The sequence below is a fragment of the Lissotriton helveticus genome, chromosome 10 (assembly GCF_964261635.1).
Source record: "Lissotriton helveticus chromosome 10, aLisHel1.1, whole genome shotgun sequence".
NCBI classification, from domain to species: domain Eukaryota; kingdom Metazoa; phylum Chordata; class Amphibia; order Caudata; family Salamandridae; genus Lissotriton; species Lissotriton helveticus.
In genome coordinates this window covers 348545896-348564174 of record NC_136071.1, presented here as the reverse complement: position 1 = coordinate 348564174, position 18279 = coordinate 348545896, and the positions used below count along the sequence as shown (strand labels likewise).

Sequence of the window (18279 nt, the reverse complement as noted above, 5' to 3'; positions counted from 1 at the left end):
GGGCTTAGCACAGGCCCTCCGCATCCCCCGAGGTGCAGGGGGCCCCCAAGCTACTCAGGCCCTAAAGCTCTGGATTAAATCTGGAGTTGGGGCCCCTCCGTGTGCATGGCAAGGGGGCCCCTCAACTTTCGTTACGCCACTGCTGCTCTGTGTCATGCTACCAGAGAATGAGCACAGGTTATCTTTTACTGTGTATCAAGCTTACCCTGACTAGGATTGTGGTCCCTACTTGAACAGGGTACATATTTCTACCAACTAGAGACCCAATTTCCAACACGCTGCATCTTCAATCGCCCTAATCAAGGTTTGCCTAGAGGCCTTACTTCTGCATGCCAAATGGTAAGCATAAAGGAGGAATTTGTTCATGTTGATTAGTGTGTTTCTGAAATCCCTTTTTTTCACTTCTACGCCTCTTTGAAACCTATATCCTCTTTGAAAGAAAGTACAATTTAACCTTCCATCATTACAAATTGTGTTTCAACCCTGTCGCGATTGATTGAGGTATGCAGGTCCGGCATTGTGGAGGGCTTTGCAGGCGTGTATCAATGTGACTGCTAATTCACTTAGCCCAAACGTTTTGCTATTCCTTTTGATTTTTTTTTTATGTATGGAACTAACTGTTTTAAGTCATATGTGTACTTTTCTTAACTTTGGTGGAACTTGCTTGTTCCTCTTTCCTTAGGAGCCCCCCTTGTGAAGCCACTGCCTGTAAATCCCACGGATCCTGCTGTGACTGGCCCTGATATCTTTTCAAAGTTGGTGCCAATGGCTGCTCATGAGGCTTCCTCCTTGTACAGGTGAATGAAAGAACCCTGCTCAAGAGTGCTGTTTTTTCTTTAAAGCACTTTACACACCTTTATGATAGCTTAGTCAATTTGGGTCTAAACTAAAGTCATAAAAATATTCAAGATACGTCTGAGACAAAGTAGTTTTCATCGCCAGCTTCTGGTTCCTCACAGTCATCTAATTTTTACCTGTAAATCATCTTTTTACATTCTTAATGCCACTGTTGAAACGCTGTTTACCAAAACTCGTGTGCATGTTGAACGAATGAAATGCAATTTATTCATGCATGACATTAGTAGTGCATGTTTGTTCATAATATTTGCTGTAAATAGTTCAGTGTGATATAATCTTTAATAGCCTGTAAGGGAAATTGTATCATGGGATGCATTTGCGCAGCTCTCTAGCTACCACGAAGAATCTCGAGATGGACCGCTTCCCGTGCTCCCAAAAGCTCTTCCTAATAATGATTCTAAATGGGCAAATAAGGTAGCATTATTATGGTTCCGTCTTCTCACCGATTTCTCACCTCATGAATGTCCACCAGGTGCCAGATTAGATCCAGAAACGTTTTTCACAGCAGTGTCTCCGAGTAGAACCATGCAACTTCACCCACCCAATATGTGATGACTAATGAACATATAAGGCACCGGTAGGCATGCTTGCATCAGTTGTCTTTCCGGCATCATCAATACAGGTCCGGTGCTCCTGTTGCTTCTTCACTGATGAAATTCCTTAACTTTTCACAGCAGTTGCATCAAATGTCTCTTCTTAAGGTTTTAGGGTTCACACCTAGTCCCTTATACCCAAAGATAATGTTCATATCTGTCCCACTTGACTTCTGCATGTGGTATCTAGGATCTGAATACAACCTGCTGTTCAGTGATGCACCCAATATCCATCAGAGAACTGGAGGCTGTTTTCATTGTCCAAGGAACTCAGGGACTTTGCAAAGCAGGCCCTCACCACTTAAGGCAAGCCCTCCCAAAAGAGAATTATCTTCCTCAAAATCTTCCCACAAAAAAACATAGAAAGAAGTAGATCTCTGCTTCTAAGAAATTTCAGAGACTTGGAGCTTTCTCCCAATGCCTGTCACTTCCTCATCATATGAACTGATTCCTAATTTGTAGAGAGGGTGTGGCGTTACAGCCAGAGCTGATGACTTTGGAACTGGCTAATCAGGTTTGTGTCCTGGTGTCTGCTTGCATCCTAGGAGTCTGGGGAAATTACTTAGCTTTCCTTTGCCTAAAAAAATAATCTGACCTTGTGTAATGTAACTGGTGTTCATGTAAAGCATTCCAATGCCCTTGGCTTGAGTTCACGCTATTTAAAACTTCAAAAAAGAAAAGGTGAGGCAAGAATTTGACTCAGTCGGCCAACTCCGCTCAAGTCAATGCCTTCCAGTAAGACTTTCTGGACAATTCCAGGGTGTCCCCTTTACCTTCTGGGCCACTCTCCAGGGCTGAGCCCACTTGTGATGATTTGGTGAATCTGCTATCTGCTCGCTATAATGCTGTCAGAAGTTCTGGCTCAACAGGCTTCCGCCTTTTTGTTTCTTCTGAGGAAGCCAGTGTCTTTCAAGGCCTTGTGTGCTTGACATCACTTACAGTGTCATCAGCAGCACCACCTTTTGAGCCAATTTTGGCACCACTTTGCTCTTTGAAGTTGGCTGATATACGAGTGGCAAAAGAAATGTGCATGCCTGCTTTGATGATAAACCTACGGCAGATTACCTCAATAAGCACAGTATTGGATACATTTAGGATACACTTGCTATACCTTATGAAGACTAGCGCCAATGAAGTCTGACAAATTCCTTCCCTCTTAAAATACAAATGCTGACCTCTGCCTTGATTTACAAAACTCAGTTGATCTCAACACATCTCCTGAATGAGACATCCTTTAGCCCCAGACATCCTTCAAAAAAGTGCCCTCATTCCCTTTGGTGGTACTAAAAGCAGCTGTGGAACTGGAATTGGTCTTGCTAAACACAGGGAGAAATCTAACATTTTAACCAAAATTCTGCAGCCATCCTCTTCACTTTTCAGAATCTCTTCTGCTGTTTAACTGCCAATGCTTCTAGCTCACAACTGTTATCTGTGGTTCATCTGAAGAGTGTCAGCCATATCGGGTATGTGGTTCAGCTGGTTCATACGAAAACTGTACTGTGCATTTACACTGAAGAACTTGGTAATTTTCGCTCTCAGGGAATACTTACTAATATAACAAGAACTTGGCACAGACTCTGAAAATATGAAAAGACATCTTTATTAAACTTAACATAGTGAGGCCACGTCACCCAGAAGCCGTAGCAAGTGGATGAGGTAGCCTGAGGACCAAAGAGGACAGAGGCCTTTTATATGTTTTTAGCGTTACATGACTCAGTACAAAAAAAGAAAGGGGCAGTTCTAGCTTTTGCAAACATGCAAAAACCCAACAATCCTTCTTACACAAGCTGCAGATACCCATAATAAAAACCCGGCACATCCCCATCGTAAACAGGCCATAAAGAAGGGAGCAGAGAAAGGTGTGAGTAAGATAAGACAGGGTGTGTGTGCGATGAAAAGGTTTATGGCATGTTGTGCCTTGATGCTATCTCGCTCGGCCACTGGGAAAGGAACTGGCCGGGCAGGTTCGGCCTGGGGCAATGGTTTCAGGTTGCCCAGGTCACAGAGAAGTCAATTAAGGTGTACGTGTCCTTTGGAATCGAATTTGGCTGTAGTTATAGCCTATGTGAGGGCAACTCACAAAATGGCTGCTGTACACAAAATGGAAGCCAAGGGTTCAGGATGAAAATGACGATTTCGAGGTGAAATCGTTACTGGAATATGACGAAAATGCTTGTACATAGTGTACTAGCCATTCTCGGTCTTTTGATATAAAAATCGTCATGCTACGACAAAGTTTATTACACGAGTCCAGAATTTTCAGTACCACAGACGCTCCTTTTGCCCTTGCATAGGCAATAACCTATACTCACGCTAGTCTGAGTCGAGGTCTATATTTATCAAATCATCAAGATGTTGCTGAAGCATAATCCTATTACTTAGCGACTCTCTCGGGACAGGTCTCCTTACACACGCAGTAGCACAAAGGCCATATAGGGCAGGACCAAATAGGGAATGCCTCTATCTGTAGTATGTGGTATAAGACCACACACCCAACAATTAGTGATGTTCACTACTAACTGGTGTCGATGCAGAAACTGTACAAAAGGAATTATCAGTAAACTCTGACCTCCTAACTAGTCCATGTTCAGGTAAAATCTGGAAAGAATGCAAAGAAGTAGAAGTAGGAAGAAGACATAGGTTGGGAGGTGGGTACAGATGTGAATTGGGCAGCAAAAACAATCCCACCCATAAAAGACAATGCCATGTTTAAAAAACACTAGAAAACACGTCATTAAGAACATATAGACAAAGTAGTGACCGCTATTACAAATGAAATCATAATTTTTTACAACCCTAAGCAAAAGGTAAATCCTAAAATTATCTAGTAACATTGTAGGTCTTCCTATGCATTTTCTGTAATTTATTATATGTTCAAGTGGAACAGTGGTGACCCTCATTAATGCTCTGAGGTGAAAAGGGGATACTCTTCCACAGGAAATGGACTTTATTCTGCTTTTACTAAACAGAATACTACTAAAAAATAATGCCAGTTGAATAATAAAATCATTCTCCTAACACTTAGTCTATACAATCACACGGAAACCTCTTGTGAAACCAACTATGCCCAGAGTCTGTTCAAAAAGCCTCTCTGGCAGGCTTCTATTGTCCAATCAAGTCTGCTCCCGTTGTTGCATGGGCCTTTGGATTCAGGCCTCCCATGCTCTGATGCTCAGTATCTGTTGGAGTGCCCTCCTGGCAAACACTCATAGCTCATTCAAAAAGTCTCAATGTCTCAAGGCAGTGCACCGTATCTCTCCTCTGCGGCAGACACTACAGATATTGTGCTCTTCTCGTGCAGACCCGGGACCATTCTCAGACTCCAACACTCATCATTCAGTGTCAGAGGACGTCCGGGCCGCTCTTTCATGGGCACCAGAATGGAGTGCCTTTTGCCACTCTTGGATCCTCCGGTGCACTGCACTTCCGTTGAAGCAAGGGAAAAAGGGGTGCGTGGCCAAAACTCAGGCCAAGGGGCTCAAGGGACTGCACACTGTCAGAGGTTAACCAGCACATAACAGGTGCTCTTTTGCACTGAAATCTCAAGGGACTGCACACTGTCAGAGGTTAACAAGCACATAACAGGCGCTCTTTTGCACTGAAATCTCAAGGGACTGTGGCAAAACCAGCTCCTTCTTCTTTTCTGATGTTGAACGCCTTCTGATGAAGCAAGTGCGATGCTTTAAACAGTTCACTGTACAACAAGGGGACTGCAAACAGGTGGCCTGCGATCTTCAAAGGGGTGGCCACAGCCATGGGACAAATCTGCGTTGAAATACACTGTCATTCAAAGGCATACAAAAACAAAGGCAATAGGCAAAACAGTGCCTCTAGTCTCTTCAATTGGGTTTCCGTGTGAGAGCATATCTTTCATCATCATAGCGACATGGGAATTCTATCTGAATGGATGTTCTCACACATAGTGGCATGTCTAATGGGGCAAACACATTTTATCGCAATAATACACATAGGTGTTCCTAAATTCCTCATCTAGAACATCTCAAAAGCGGGATCACATACATGTTATCATAATAATTGTGCATCAGGTGGGACTATGCAATGCAAAAGCTAATGATCAAGATGTGGGAACAAAAGACAAGAACTAGAGAGTCCTGGTATTTCCATTATTTAAAATACATCTGGTTCATTAAAATTAAAGCAGCAGAAAAAGGAACTAAAAACCAAATTAGAATAGACATTGTATTTGTCATATTAAAAAAACGTAATGTGTCTCCTATTGAGGTGGAAAGCTTATCTTACTATAGTATTGAGTCAGTTAATCAGTCCTAACAGTTAGACTGGAAAAACATCAGACTAGGCCTAAAGAAAATTCTTAAAAACCAGTCTAGTTATGCAACAGGGAATTATACATAAAAATGGGGGTCCATGGTACATTACTGCAATCTGAAAGTGCGAACCTGAACAATACACTAATAATAAATAAAAGTTGTCTGGTGAAAGGAATACGGAAAAGAGAATAGGACACAGCTAAAATCCCCAATAACTAGGCCTGATGTGCTTGGGTGATAGTCAGGCATGTGACACAATACCAAGAGTATGGGTGATACACAAAAAAAAATCACAATAGTCTACAAATTTAACTCTACCGCTGGCCACTACACCATATACGGTAATCTCAGCTAATGTTCCAGTTCCTTCTTCAGGAAAAATGAAACCTGGTTTCTTTTACGGTCCAGAGCCATAGGAAGGCCACTTAGGAAGCAGAATAAAACTGACTAATGTGATATAGAAATTAGGTCACCATGTACAAGAGTCACAAATCTATAAGTTCGAGGCATGTGGGCTGCTGAATTCATATCTATAGCATAGATCGCCGCCTAGTGTTGGGTCCGGATGATTGCACCTTGTTGTCCTGGAAGAGTCTTCGAAGTATCACGAGATAGGTGGCTCCTCCCCTGGACTACAGTGCGCATGGGCATCGACTCCATCCTTAGATTGTTTTTTTCCGCCATTGGGTTCGGATGTGGTTTCGTTAACTCCAGTTCGGAATCGACAAAAACTTACTTTTTCAAGGCCAAAAGGCCTTCTTTGACCCGTCGGTATTGTTCGCGTTCGGTGCCTCACTTAACTCCTACTTTTCCAGTCGGATATCCCATGAGTCGTGATACTTCGAGGATCGAGGCCCAGTCGACGCAGCAAGACTACGACGGCATGGAACGAAGTCCATTCAAACACTGTTCCGTGTGTGGATCCAAATACCCACACATCGACGTCCACCCGGTCTGCAACAAATGCCTGTCGCCGGACCACGACGAGGCCAACTGCATGGCCTGTTCCAGGTTTAGGTCGAAGAAAACCATCAAGCTTAGGCGCGCGGCGCGCCTAGAGGCCCGACGATCGGCTCCGGCACCGGTGGACATCTTCGTCAATGAAGAAGCGGACGAGCAACAGGTCCATCTTCAAATTTCGCCTCCTTCGGTGGTCGTCGAGTCCGACTACGAAGCGGACGCTGAGGCCCAAGACGTGGAGGAAATCGTCGAGGAGGTAGGAGACGACGAGGAGGCCTACGGGGCCATGGAAGATAGCTCAGAGGAAGAGCTATACCCCGTTCGTACTTTTACTAAGGCTCGGGTCGAAGGATCGCCACATGGCCTTACCCTAGACCCTACACCAATATCCACGGCCCCGCCTTCCGGCCCGGCCACGGACACTTCGACGGAGCCGCCATTACCTAATTCGAAACCGAAACTGTCGGTATCGACACCAACTAAGATGGCCGACGCGCCATCGAAACAGAAGACGACTGCTCCCCCGTCGTCTTCGGTGGCCTCGAAGCCAAAGAAAAGTGTCGCACCCTCAACGGCGGCGAAGGTGGTCAAGGACCCCAGCTCACGCAGGACCGTCGATTCGGTGCCGAGCGCAACAGCCGACCGGAAGCCCAAGAAAACGGGTGAGGCCGTTCAAACTAAGGCCGTCGAGCCGAAATCCACCAGGCCTGTCGACACAACGGCTGTAAAGTGCGCGAGGCCGAAGTCTAGCACTGCGGCGCCAAAGGTCAAGGTTGCCGTGGCGAAGTCGTCGGCGTCCACGTCCACTGCTGTGGTCGGGGATCGCAGTGCACCTCAATCGGATGCGCAGAAGGTGTCGGCACACGAGTCTGGAGGTGGACCGAAGACATCGGTCGGGTCTACGAAGCCGTCCGCTTCCTTCACCAAACAGGTCTCGGACTCTCTAAAACGTATTAAGGACAGAGCTTCCGCGTCGGAACCGAAGATCCCTTCCGCCGCAAAAAACACTGTCCCGACGCCACCGGCTTCAAAGCAGATCCTGTTCACGCTACCACCGAAGGTGGCACCGAAGGCCTTTGCACCACGACCGGTGCCCAAGGACCCGGAGAGGTCGAAGTCGACTCCCCCTGCTGGGGGTTTCACGCGTCCGCACCACTCTTTGTCTGAGCAGTCGGAGCAGTACATCGACGCCGACACCGGGAAGCTGACGCTTCTGAAGAGGAAAATTACGGCGTCACAGCCTTTGGGGCCTTCAGGATTCCCCTGAAACGCAAAAGGCCTGAAGAGGATGCTCCTGTGCTGGTTGAACCCAGCATTCAGCACCCTGCAAGGGGGGCAACCCCATCGCCCACCTATTCAGATGGAGAAGATAGGGAGGAGCAGGATGAGGAGTATAATTTCCCAGCCCACACTGAGCCTGATGAGCAGCAGGACTCGTGGGTGGACACAGGTGATCAGGGGGATCAGCAGGTGACCCTTGACCCTCAGGTGTTCAACATCAAGACGTCTCCCACCGAGGATTCCACAGCATTTCATGCTTTGATAGAAAGGGCAGCTAAGAACCATGATGTGGATATGCATGCTGACCCTGTGGAAGCTGACTTCCTTTTTGACACTTTCTCAACTGCAGAAAAAACTGTGAAAACTCTTCCCATGCTGAAGGGGGTCCTAAGGCATGCTGCGGACATTTTTATGGAACCCACGAGAGCAAGGGTTGTTAACCCTCGGATTGAGAAGAAATACAGACCGGCACCTGGCGATCCAACATACATAAGGGGCCAATTGCCGCTGGACTCTTTGGTGGTCTCTAATGCTCGCAAACGAGCTAACTCTCAAACCACGGGTGAAGCTCCTCCCCCGGACAAAGAGTCAAAAGTGCTGGAGGTGTCAGGGAAGAGGGTAGCAGCACAGGCGGCCAACATCTGGCGCATGTCAAACACACACGCGCTGTTGGCCAGATACGACAGGGCACATTATGACACCCTAGAGACCCTGTTGCAACACCTGCCAGACCAATACAAGGAGGGGGCTGAGATGCCTATTCAAGAGGGCAAACTCATTTCCAATGCTGCTATCAAGTGCGCCCTTGACGTTGCTGATACAGCGGCTAGAGCGATCAATACTAGCGTGATGTTGAGGAGACCGGCTTGGCTCCGAATTTCCGGGTTCAAGCCCGAGATACAGACAACCATCCTCAACCAACCAGTCAACCCAGACAGGCTGTTTGGTCCTGAGGTCGACACCACACTGGAGAAAATTAAAAAAGATACTGAGACTGCCAAGTCCATGGGGGCTCTCCAGTCACAGCAGTTTCGTGGGAACACTTTTCGTCGCTCAGGCAATCGGGGTGTTACCAGAGGCCAAATGTCACAGCAGACGCAGTTCAACAAAAGTGGGGCGCAGTCATCCTACCCCAAACAGAGTAGAGGAGGATACCGGGGCAACAGCTCCAGAGGCAACAACAGTTCCCGTTCCTCTGCCACCAACAAGCAGTGACTCCCTGTCACTGCCCCCCGACCTCTCAACACCTGTCGGGTGGAGACTCCAGCGGTTCCTGTCAGTGTGGCAGTCCATCACCACAGACAGGTGGGTCAAGCAACTTATCCAGTTCGGCTATTGTTTAGAGCTGACAGACACTCCACCCAACATGCCCCCAAAACACCGTCCTATGTCACAAGAGCATTTGCACTTATTGCAGCAGGAGGTTCTGGCCATGCTGCAAAAGGGCGCAATAGAGCTCGTGCCAGTGGAGGAAGAAGGCACAGGGGTATATTCCCTGTACTTCTTAATCCCAAAAAAGGACGGCACACTCCGACCGATTCTAGACCTACGGCCCCTGAACCGGTACATCCTCTCAGAACATTTCCACATGCTAACACTGCAACAGGTTCTTCCATTGCTGAACAAGGGAGACTTTCTCGCAACCTTAGACCTCAAGGATGCATACTTTCACATCCCACTCCACCCCTCCCACAGGAAATACCTCAGGTTCACCATTCAGAACAAGCACTACCAATTCAAAGTCCTTCCTTTCGGGGTGACCACAGCCCCCAGAGTGTTTACCAAATGTCTGGCGACGGTGGCGGCGCACCTCAGGAGACAGAACGTCCATGTCTACCCTTACCTGGACGACTGGCTTGTTCAAGCAAAGTCGGCCCAGCAGTGCGCGGCCGACATGTCCCACACCATTCACCTTCTTCACAGTCTGGGGTTTTCGCTCAACTATCCAAAGTCGCACCTTCAGCCAGCACATGCGCGGCAGTATTTGGGCGCGACGATAGACACTTTGGCGGCTACGGCTCAGCCAAACCCAGCGAGGATAAGCAACATGCAGTCGCTAATCCTGAAGTTCAGACCACAACACTCACTGCCTGCGAGAGTGTTCATGCAGTTGATAGGCATGATGGCCTCCTGCATATTCATAGTCCCGCACGCGAGGCTACATATGCGTCCACTACAAGAGTGCTTGGCACGTCAGTGGAATCAGGCTCACGGACAGTTGAAGGACCTAGTGTTGGTGACCGGTCGGGCATACAGCTCTCTGCATTGGTGGAATCCACACAACCTTTGCAAGGGCCGACCGTTTCAAGAGCCTGTGCCACAGATCATCCTGACGACGGACGCATCTCTCCAAGGGTGGGGAGCTCATGTGCTCCACTACACCGTGCAGGGACTATGGACGACGCAGCAACAGAAGATGCACATCAACTACTTAGAACTGATGGCGATCTTCATGGCATTGAAGTCCTTCAAAGTGCATCTGTGCAACAAGGTCGTGTTGATCTGGACGGACAACATGACCGCCATGTACTACATCCAAAAGCAGGGAGGTACACACTCTCCACAGTTGTCTCATCTGGCTCAGAGCATGTGGAAGTGGGCCATTCAGAGGAACATCTTACTCATGGCGGAACACCTCCCAGGCAAGGACAATCAGATGGCGGATCTGCTCAGCAGGTACAGCCATCAAATGCACGAGTGGGAGTTACATCCATCTGTACTCCGCCCGTACTTCCAGCAGTGGGGTCATCCAGAGATAGACCTGTTTGCCACAAAGAAAAACGCAAAATGCCAAAACTCTGCCGCCAGGTTCCCTCACCCACAGTCGCAAGGCAATGCGATATGGATGAACTGGTCAGGCAGATTTGCGTACGCTTTTCCCCCAGCACCTCTAATCCCGCTGGTGGCAAGAAAGCTCAAGCAACACTCTATGACGCTCATCCTGGTTGCTCCAACGTGGGCACGCCAACCATGGTACACCACGTTTCTAGAACTTTCCGTGGTGCCGCATCAAAGGCTGCGCCTCACACCCAGGCTTTTGACGCAGAACCATGGAGACATTCAGCATCCAGACCCGCAACAGCTCAACCTGGCGATCTGGCTCCTGAGGTCTTAGAGTTTGGCTACCTTAATCTGCCCCCTGAATGCATGGACATCATCCGGGAGGCACGTAAGCACACTACACGAGCTTGCTATGCAGCGAAATGGAAGCGGTTTGTCATTTACTGTACTGGTCACAATATCAACCCGCTAGATGCATCCATTCCTGATATCATCTGCTATTTGTTACATCTCTACAAGTGCAATCTAGCATATGCTTCCATTCGGATACACTTATCCGCCATAGCGGCTTATCTCCAAAACAGGCAGCATCTCTCGGTCTTCAGAGTGCCTGCCATTAAAGCCTTCCTGGAAGGCCTGAAGCGCGTCATCCCTCCCAGGACCCCGCCGGCTCCGGTGTGGAACCTCAACGTGGTCCTCCCCAGGCTGATGGGCCCACCTTTTGAGCCTCTACATTCCTGTGAGATTCAATTCTTAACATGGAAAGTAGCTTTTCTAATTGCCATTACTTCTCTACGGAGAGTCAGTGAGCTGCAGGCGCTCACTGTACAAGAGCCATTTATTCAGATTCATTCCAACAGGGTTGTGCTGCGCACTAACCCTAAGTTTCTCCCAAAGGTGGTGTCGCAGTTTCATATCAATCAAACCATAGAACTGCCCGCATTCTTTCCAAACCCTGAAACAGTTGCCGAACGAATGCTCCACACTCTTGATGTCAAAAGAGCATTAATGTACTATATTGACAGAACAAAAGATTTCAGAAAGACACAACAGCTCTTTGTTGCCTTCTCAGCCCAGCACAAAGGCAACCCCATTTCCAAAGCAGGAATTGCCAGATGGATAGTTAAGTGCATTCAGATTTGCTATCACAAGGCAAAGCGCACTTTAACGATTCCCCCCAGGGCCCACTCCACTCGCAAGTTGGGGGCCTCCATGGCGTTCCTCTGCAATATTCCTTTGGAAGACATATGTAGAGCAGCCACATGGTCTACACCACATACGTTCACTAAGCATTACTGTGTAGACGTGCATTCCAAGCAGCAGGCAGCTGTAGGGCAGGCTGTTCTTAGGACACTTTTTCAAGCTTCTGCAACTGGCACGGGCAGCCGTCGTTAATGGAGGGACTGCTATGTATTCTATGCTATAGATATGAATTCAGCAGCCCACATGCCTCGAACTGAATATGCTACTTACCAGTATGCATCTGTTCTTGGCATGTAGGGCTGCTGACATTCATATCGCCCGCCCTCCTCCCCGGCGCCCGTAGCGGTTGCAGACTTCTTTTTCTTACACATACTCTTAGACAGGGTCATCGTTTACACTATTGCACTCCATCTTTGCCACAATGGCTAAAAACAATCTAAGGATGGAGTCGATGCCCATGCGCACTGTAGTCCAGGGGAGGAGCCACCTATCTCGTGATACTTCGAAGACTCTTCCAGGACAACAAGGTGCAATCATCCGGACCCAACACTAGGCGGCGATCTATGCTATAGATATGAATGTCAGCAGCCCTACATGCCAAGAACAGATGCATACTGGTAAGTAGCATATTCATTTATCCTTGCGTCCAATCAGGATATATAATTTTAGGGCTGCCTGTCCCTTACAGGAAAGGGCAGTATCGTGACTACAAATGACACAATCTGCTGTTTATTTTTCTTCAATACTTAAGCCAAATTTGACATACACTGGTGAAGTGTTGTCTGGCTGGTTCACAATATGTAAAAAAAAATCATATCTGTGAATTTTAGTATCAGCAAAAAATGTTACCCAGCTGTTGACAGCGACACGTATCGTCATACATGTCCCCTCACAACAACACGGGTGAATTTGTAATAATTTCTTAAGCAGCAACATACAACATAAAACATGCAAAAACGCACAAAACGGACGTCAAGCCATCAGATATACTCGCTGTAAAACGATAGTATATATAAATGAGCGGTGACGCATAATACCATGTAAGGATACCCTCCTGTTTGACAGTAGATCACCAATAGTTGGTATCTGCTGTCAAATACAACTTTCGGACACACAGAACCAGCAAGAACAATTCATGATAGAACAAAATACACAAACATGAAAAACGCATGGACATTTCTTTTCAAAGGAGTTGCGAAAAAAAACAACAAAAAAAAATCTCATTTCAACCAACCAAACTCACATGTCTTGAGCCCCCAGAGCCATCCATGAATGATCTGTGAGCAGAAGCGAAAAGGAGAAAAAAAATACACAGCACACAAAAGAGAGACATATACAATATGTATAGATAATACAGATAATAAACAGACATCAAATGTAACTTTTAAGCAGAAGACAAAACATGATACACATTAACAAACACAAAAATAAATGTCCATTACTTAACTGTTACCATCTTGTCAGTCACCTTGCAACATGAAGCCTTTTTAACTTTTAGAGGTAAAATCCTTTCCCTGACACCTAAAATTAGCCTTGTGCCACAATGTCCATGATAAAAAAAAACTTCTTAGTTGGCAAATCGTTCTTACTTATTCATGTAGGCTTCAAAATTTTATTAAAAGGCTGCATCCTATTTTTTGTCTAAGATGTAATGCAACACTTCGTTTTCTGTCAAAATAAAAACGACTAGCAGACATTATTTTTTTAGAGCAGAAATACAAATGTCATGATGTTGGCACTTTTAAAGAAACCTTTCAAGAAACCTTTTTTATATTTCCCTTTGGAATTAAGTCTTTAACTTTAAACCAGAAATTCCACCTTTCAGAGGCCTGTTTAGCAAGGTTATTCTGCAGTTCACAGAGACAAGGCTCGAATTTAAAAGGTCACAATGTCAACATGACAAAGACAGAAGGCCTACTACATTTACTGTGAAGGGTTCACACATACCAGTTTTTAGAACAAATGCTTGCTACCACCCTATACAATGGTACTCATTTTAAACACCACCTAACGTCTAAATGGGCCCCGCTAAAAATAGAACCTTCAACCCTGATATTAAACACAAAGTTCTGCTCCGGGCACATTGGCTCACCGAGCTATGAAAAACAACCTCAATAACAACCCACAAGTTTGTATTATGCACAAATGTATACATTTACTGAAGCCAGAGACATTTTCAAGCTACGGTAAATTACAAAAATCTGTGTTAAAAAAAAAAACATTTAACTCAATTTCGACTTTTATCTTTGGGGCACTTAAAAAATAAATATCCTATCATTGTTTTACATATTAATCATCCTCAGGATGTTCTTTACACGTTACAGATATTAGACATTAGTCATATCTCATGTAAATCCTTGGAAAAATGAGTTTTTTACGCCTGCGCCAAGTGAAAACCAACATGCAAATTACCTAATTACACCGTAACACATAACTTAAATCAAATTTTAATACTAGGAGGTCATAGTATGAGTATTAAGCTTTATAAATATCAAAAAACGATTTTAAAAAGCACTTATTTTTTTCTCAAATAATTTTTCCATAATTAATAATTTTTGGTTCAATAAAACCAATTATCTGTTTTTATGATAATTCCACATATAAAGGTAAGCTGCATCCCTTGCCTATCATTTTTAGATGCATTCATTTATGCGCTTACGCACAAAAAGCCTAACTTAAAACATGACATTTTTCGCGCCATTTTTAAAAGGCAATCAGTATTTAGCAAAAGAACCAAAAATATACTTTAAAAAGTTGCTTAAAGAGAAGAAAACCCCATTTGGAATGTCTTCCAGTGATACAAAGTGATGAACCTTATTTTTGTAACCCTCTAAAACACTATTCTGAAATGAAAAAAATCCAACTGTGCTAAGTCCCGGGCTAAATAAACATTCCAATGCTATTTATGGCCTTCGAAAAACAACATCTGCTGCCTTAAGGCAGGAAAGGCTGAAACCTGAGCACGCTTTCAGTTTTACTGAAAACAGACATTTCAAGTTTTAAAAATGCGCGTGCAAAAAGACGCATTTAAATCTAGCAAAAATCCACTTTAGCTGAAGTGTTTGTCTTTTTCATGTACTACAATGCATGTAAGTGAAAAAATGCTATAAATTTGTTTCGCTACAAAAGACACTATTATTTTTGAGGCCCTTCGTATTCCTAGTGAATGTGAATTTTAACTTATCTATTTTAAGCATTTAACAGTTTGCACATACGCGTTTTTGCTTAGTCTGTAAATTAAATAGCAACACATAGCGATTTTAGCATGTGACATAGTAAATTGCTGGAGTGTTATTTAATTTCTACTTAATATTAATTAATCTGACATTGTACTTAACAGACTGAAAACATCAAGAAACCTACAAACACATTGAGCTCATTGCAGACATAAAGAGAAAAGATTTAAACACTCAGGACACACAATACAGCGCTGTAAGCTATTACTGAAGTTACACTAATGAGAAAAACCACATAGACATTGAAACACACATTGAACCCACAAATCGACACTCAGGACGAAAACAAAGCCATATGTAAATACTAGCTGTAAGTCATATTTACAAGAAGCACGTCGCAATAGGGTTCCAAAAGACTGCAAAAAACATAGCCCAACAGACTGCTGTATGTGCACGAAGCCACAATACACTTAATTCACTAGCTTTGGCTGGCAGAACACCAAAAATCGTTTCTCCATTCATAAAATTGCGCAGAACAAAGGATCCTTGTTTTGTATTATGTCATATTTTAATTCCCTGGGGATACAAAATCACCAAGGAAGAAATATGTTTTTAAATCTAAACCTATTTAGACATCCCCTTTAGGGGAAGCCGGCTAATACAAACGTATACAAAGTTGGCCAACACAAATCTCCAAATTCGCTAAGATCAGGCATCTTATAGCTCACTAATCTAGCTTCAAACTTCAAGGGGCTATCTCTATTGATACACTCGTAAATATACAAGACCCTCGGTTTTCGAAAATTGCAATCTTCAAATAAAACTAAGGACAAATCAAACTAAGAACCAATCAAAATCCAAAAATCAAAGAACAAAGGACTGGGAGCGACCCAATTATAATTAACTCTTACTTTTACTAATCAAAATATTATCCAGATTCTAACTGTCTTTTTAAGAATACTCACGCAAAAAAAAAAAAGGTTATCAGTCAGGAGTGACATCATGTGGAGGATCAAAAATCAGGAAGATCAGAAATATACTGGGCTGCAGAATCAAAGAATCTCCAGAATCCCCGTGCACAGAGTACCTTCTTAGTAGAATCTTGTTCTGTCCTCCTCAGTTTATTTCAGTCTCCTGGCACAATCACTCCCTCAGAAAGCCACTTCTCTGATGATCCCCGGGTTAGGGCGCCAACTGAAGAACTTGGTAATTTTCGCTCTCAGGGAATACTTACTAATATAACAAGAACTTGGCACAGACTCTGAAAATATGAAAAGACATCTTTATTAAACTTAACATAGTGAGGCCACGTCACCCAGAAGCCGTAGCAAGTGGATGAGGTAGTCTGAGGAACAAAGAGGACAGAGGCCTTTTTTATATGTTTTTAGCGTTACATGACTCAGTACAAAAAAAGAAAGGGGCAGTTCTAGCTTTTGCAAACATGCAAAAACCCAACATTCCTTCTTACACAAGCTGCAGAAACCCATAATAAAAACCCGGCACATCCCCATCGTAAACAGGCCATAAAGAAGGGAGCAGAGACAGGTGTGAGTAAGATAAGACAGGGTGTGTGTGCGATGAAAAGGTTTATGGCATGTTGTGCCTTGATGCTATCTCGCTCGGCCACTGGGAAAGGAACTGACCGGGCAGGTTCGGCCTGGGGCAATGGTTTCAGCTTGCCCAGGTCACAGATAAGTCAATTAAGGTGTACGTGTCCTTTGGAATCGAATTTGGCTGTAGTTATAGCCTACGTGAGGGCAACTCACAAAATGGCTGCTGTACACAAAATGGAAGCCAAGGGTTCAGGACGAAAATGACGATTTCGAGGTGAAATCGTTACTGGAATATGACGAAAATGCTTGTACATAGTGTACTAGCCATTCTCGGTCTTTTGATATAAAAATCGTCATGCTACGACAAAGTTTATTACACGAGTCCAGAATTTTCAGTACCACAACACCAAAGTGCTGGTTCTTTTGAATGCGCAGGAATCCATGCATTTCAGTGCTTTTGGATGACGTACTAGTGATGGCAAGATATCCTGTTCTGATCATGAAGCACTGCCGGCACATGATGGCCTTTCCCCACAACGTGGGCTTCACAATCTGAATTTGAATCTTAACATTCCTCATGGCATCCCCATTCTGGTGGTTATGTCTAACTGCAGATTCATCACCTGTTAAATAGCCCCAGGCACTAGACTGGATCTGGATTTTTTCCTGCAACAGCTTTCGAATGCCGATGGGTGGCATCCTCAGACTGGCGCCAGTTTTGTTCTGCCTCGGACAGGGATGTTGCAGAGCTGAATATAGGCACCACACCTGTGCGCTGACGTCAATTTGTTTTTCTCTGACCCCTTCAGTGCAGGTTTGGAGCTCCGTTGCCAAACTTTTCATTGGTGTTCAGACTCTGAGATAACTTTTACAAAGGACAGGGTGCTGAGGAAAAATGTCCCCTCTGAAGACTACAGGTTTTTAAACTGTCCAGCACCTGCAGGAAGCAGATATCACTGACAGATCTGCAAGACTTCTGCTTTGGTGTTTAGTCTCCAGTCATGATGTGCCTCCAAATCTATCCGGGAGCTTGAAGCAAAGCTGTATGTCGCTGAACAAAAGAAGCAAAGTTGGGCATTTTCAAAGTCCTAGACCTTCTCCAGGTTTTGACCGTAGTTCAGATCGCCGTTGTCCTGTTAGTACAAGATAAAGTCAAAAGACCAGTCTATGTGCAAGCACCCCTTCCCCCACTGATTTTTCTCCACATAGAGGTTGTTGAGAGTTCTAAAGCCCAGACTGTGTTGGCGTTGTTAGACTCCTATGCTTTTCCACAGTGGAAGCTGATGTGCCCTGAATTTTCCCGACCATTGTTGACTCTACAGCAGGTTGAGGCTGCTTTTTAGGTCTCGTCTGAACCAGCGCGCATGTGTTGCTCTGCGAGGCTTTTAATAAGGGCTGTAAACTCTAAACACATGCTTGTGCGTGTGCTTTTTTTTAATCTCCCGCTGTTGGCCTTTGCATGCGTCTTTCTAATAAAGACAGCACGCAATTGGCCCAAGGCGGGTGCCTGTCCTGCCTTCTCTGTCTCCTGGCCTAGGGTGCTCGGGAGCGAGCAGCGCCCCCGCACTGTGCCAACTGCATTCCT

At 45.0% G+C, this 18279-nt stretch overlaps 1 protein-coding gene across 1 annotated transcript in view; it reads left to right on the top strand.

Annotated features, from left to right (window-relative positions):
* PTPN23 (protein tyrosine phosphatase non-receptor type 23) overlaps positions 1–18279 on the top strand; it is a 663560-nt gene that overhangs the window by 257943 nt on the left and 387338 nt on the right. The window contains exon 13 of the mRNA XM_078662553.1: positions 683–797. Coding sequence (XP_078518679.1) covers positions 683–797 — 115 coding nt within the window. The remainder of the gene's footprint in view (positions 1–682; positions 798–18279) is intronic.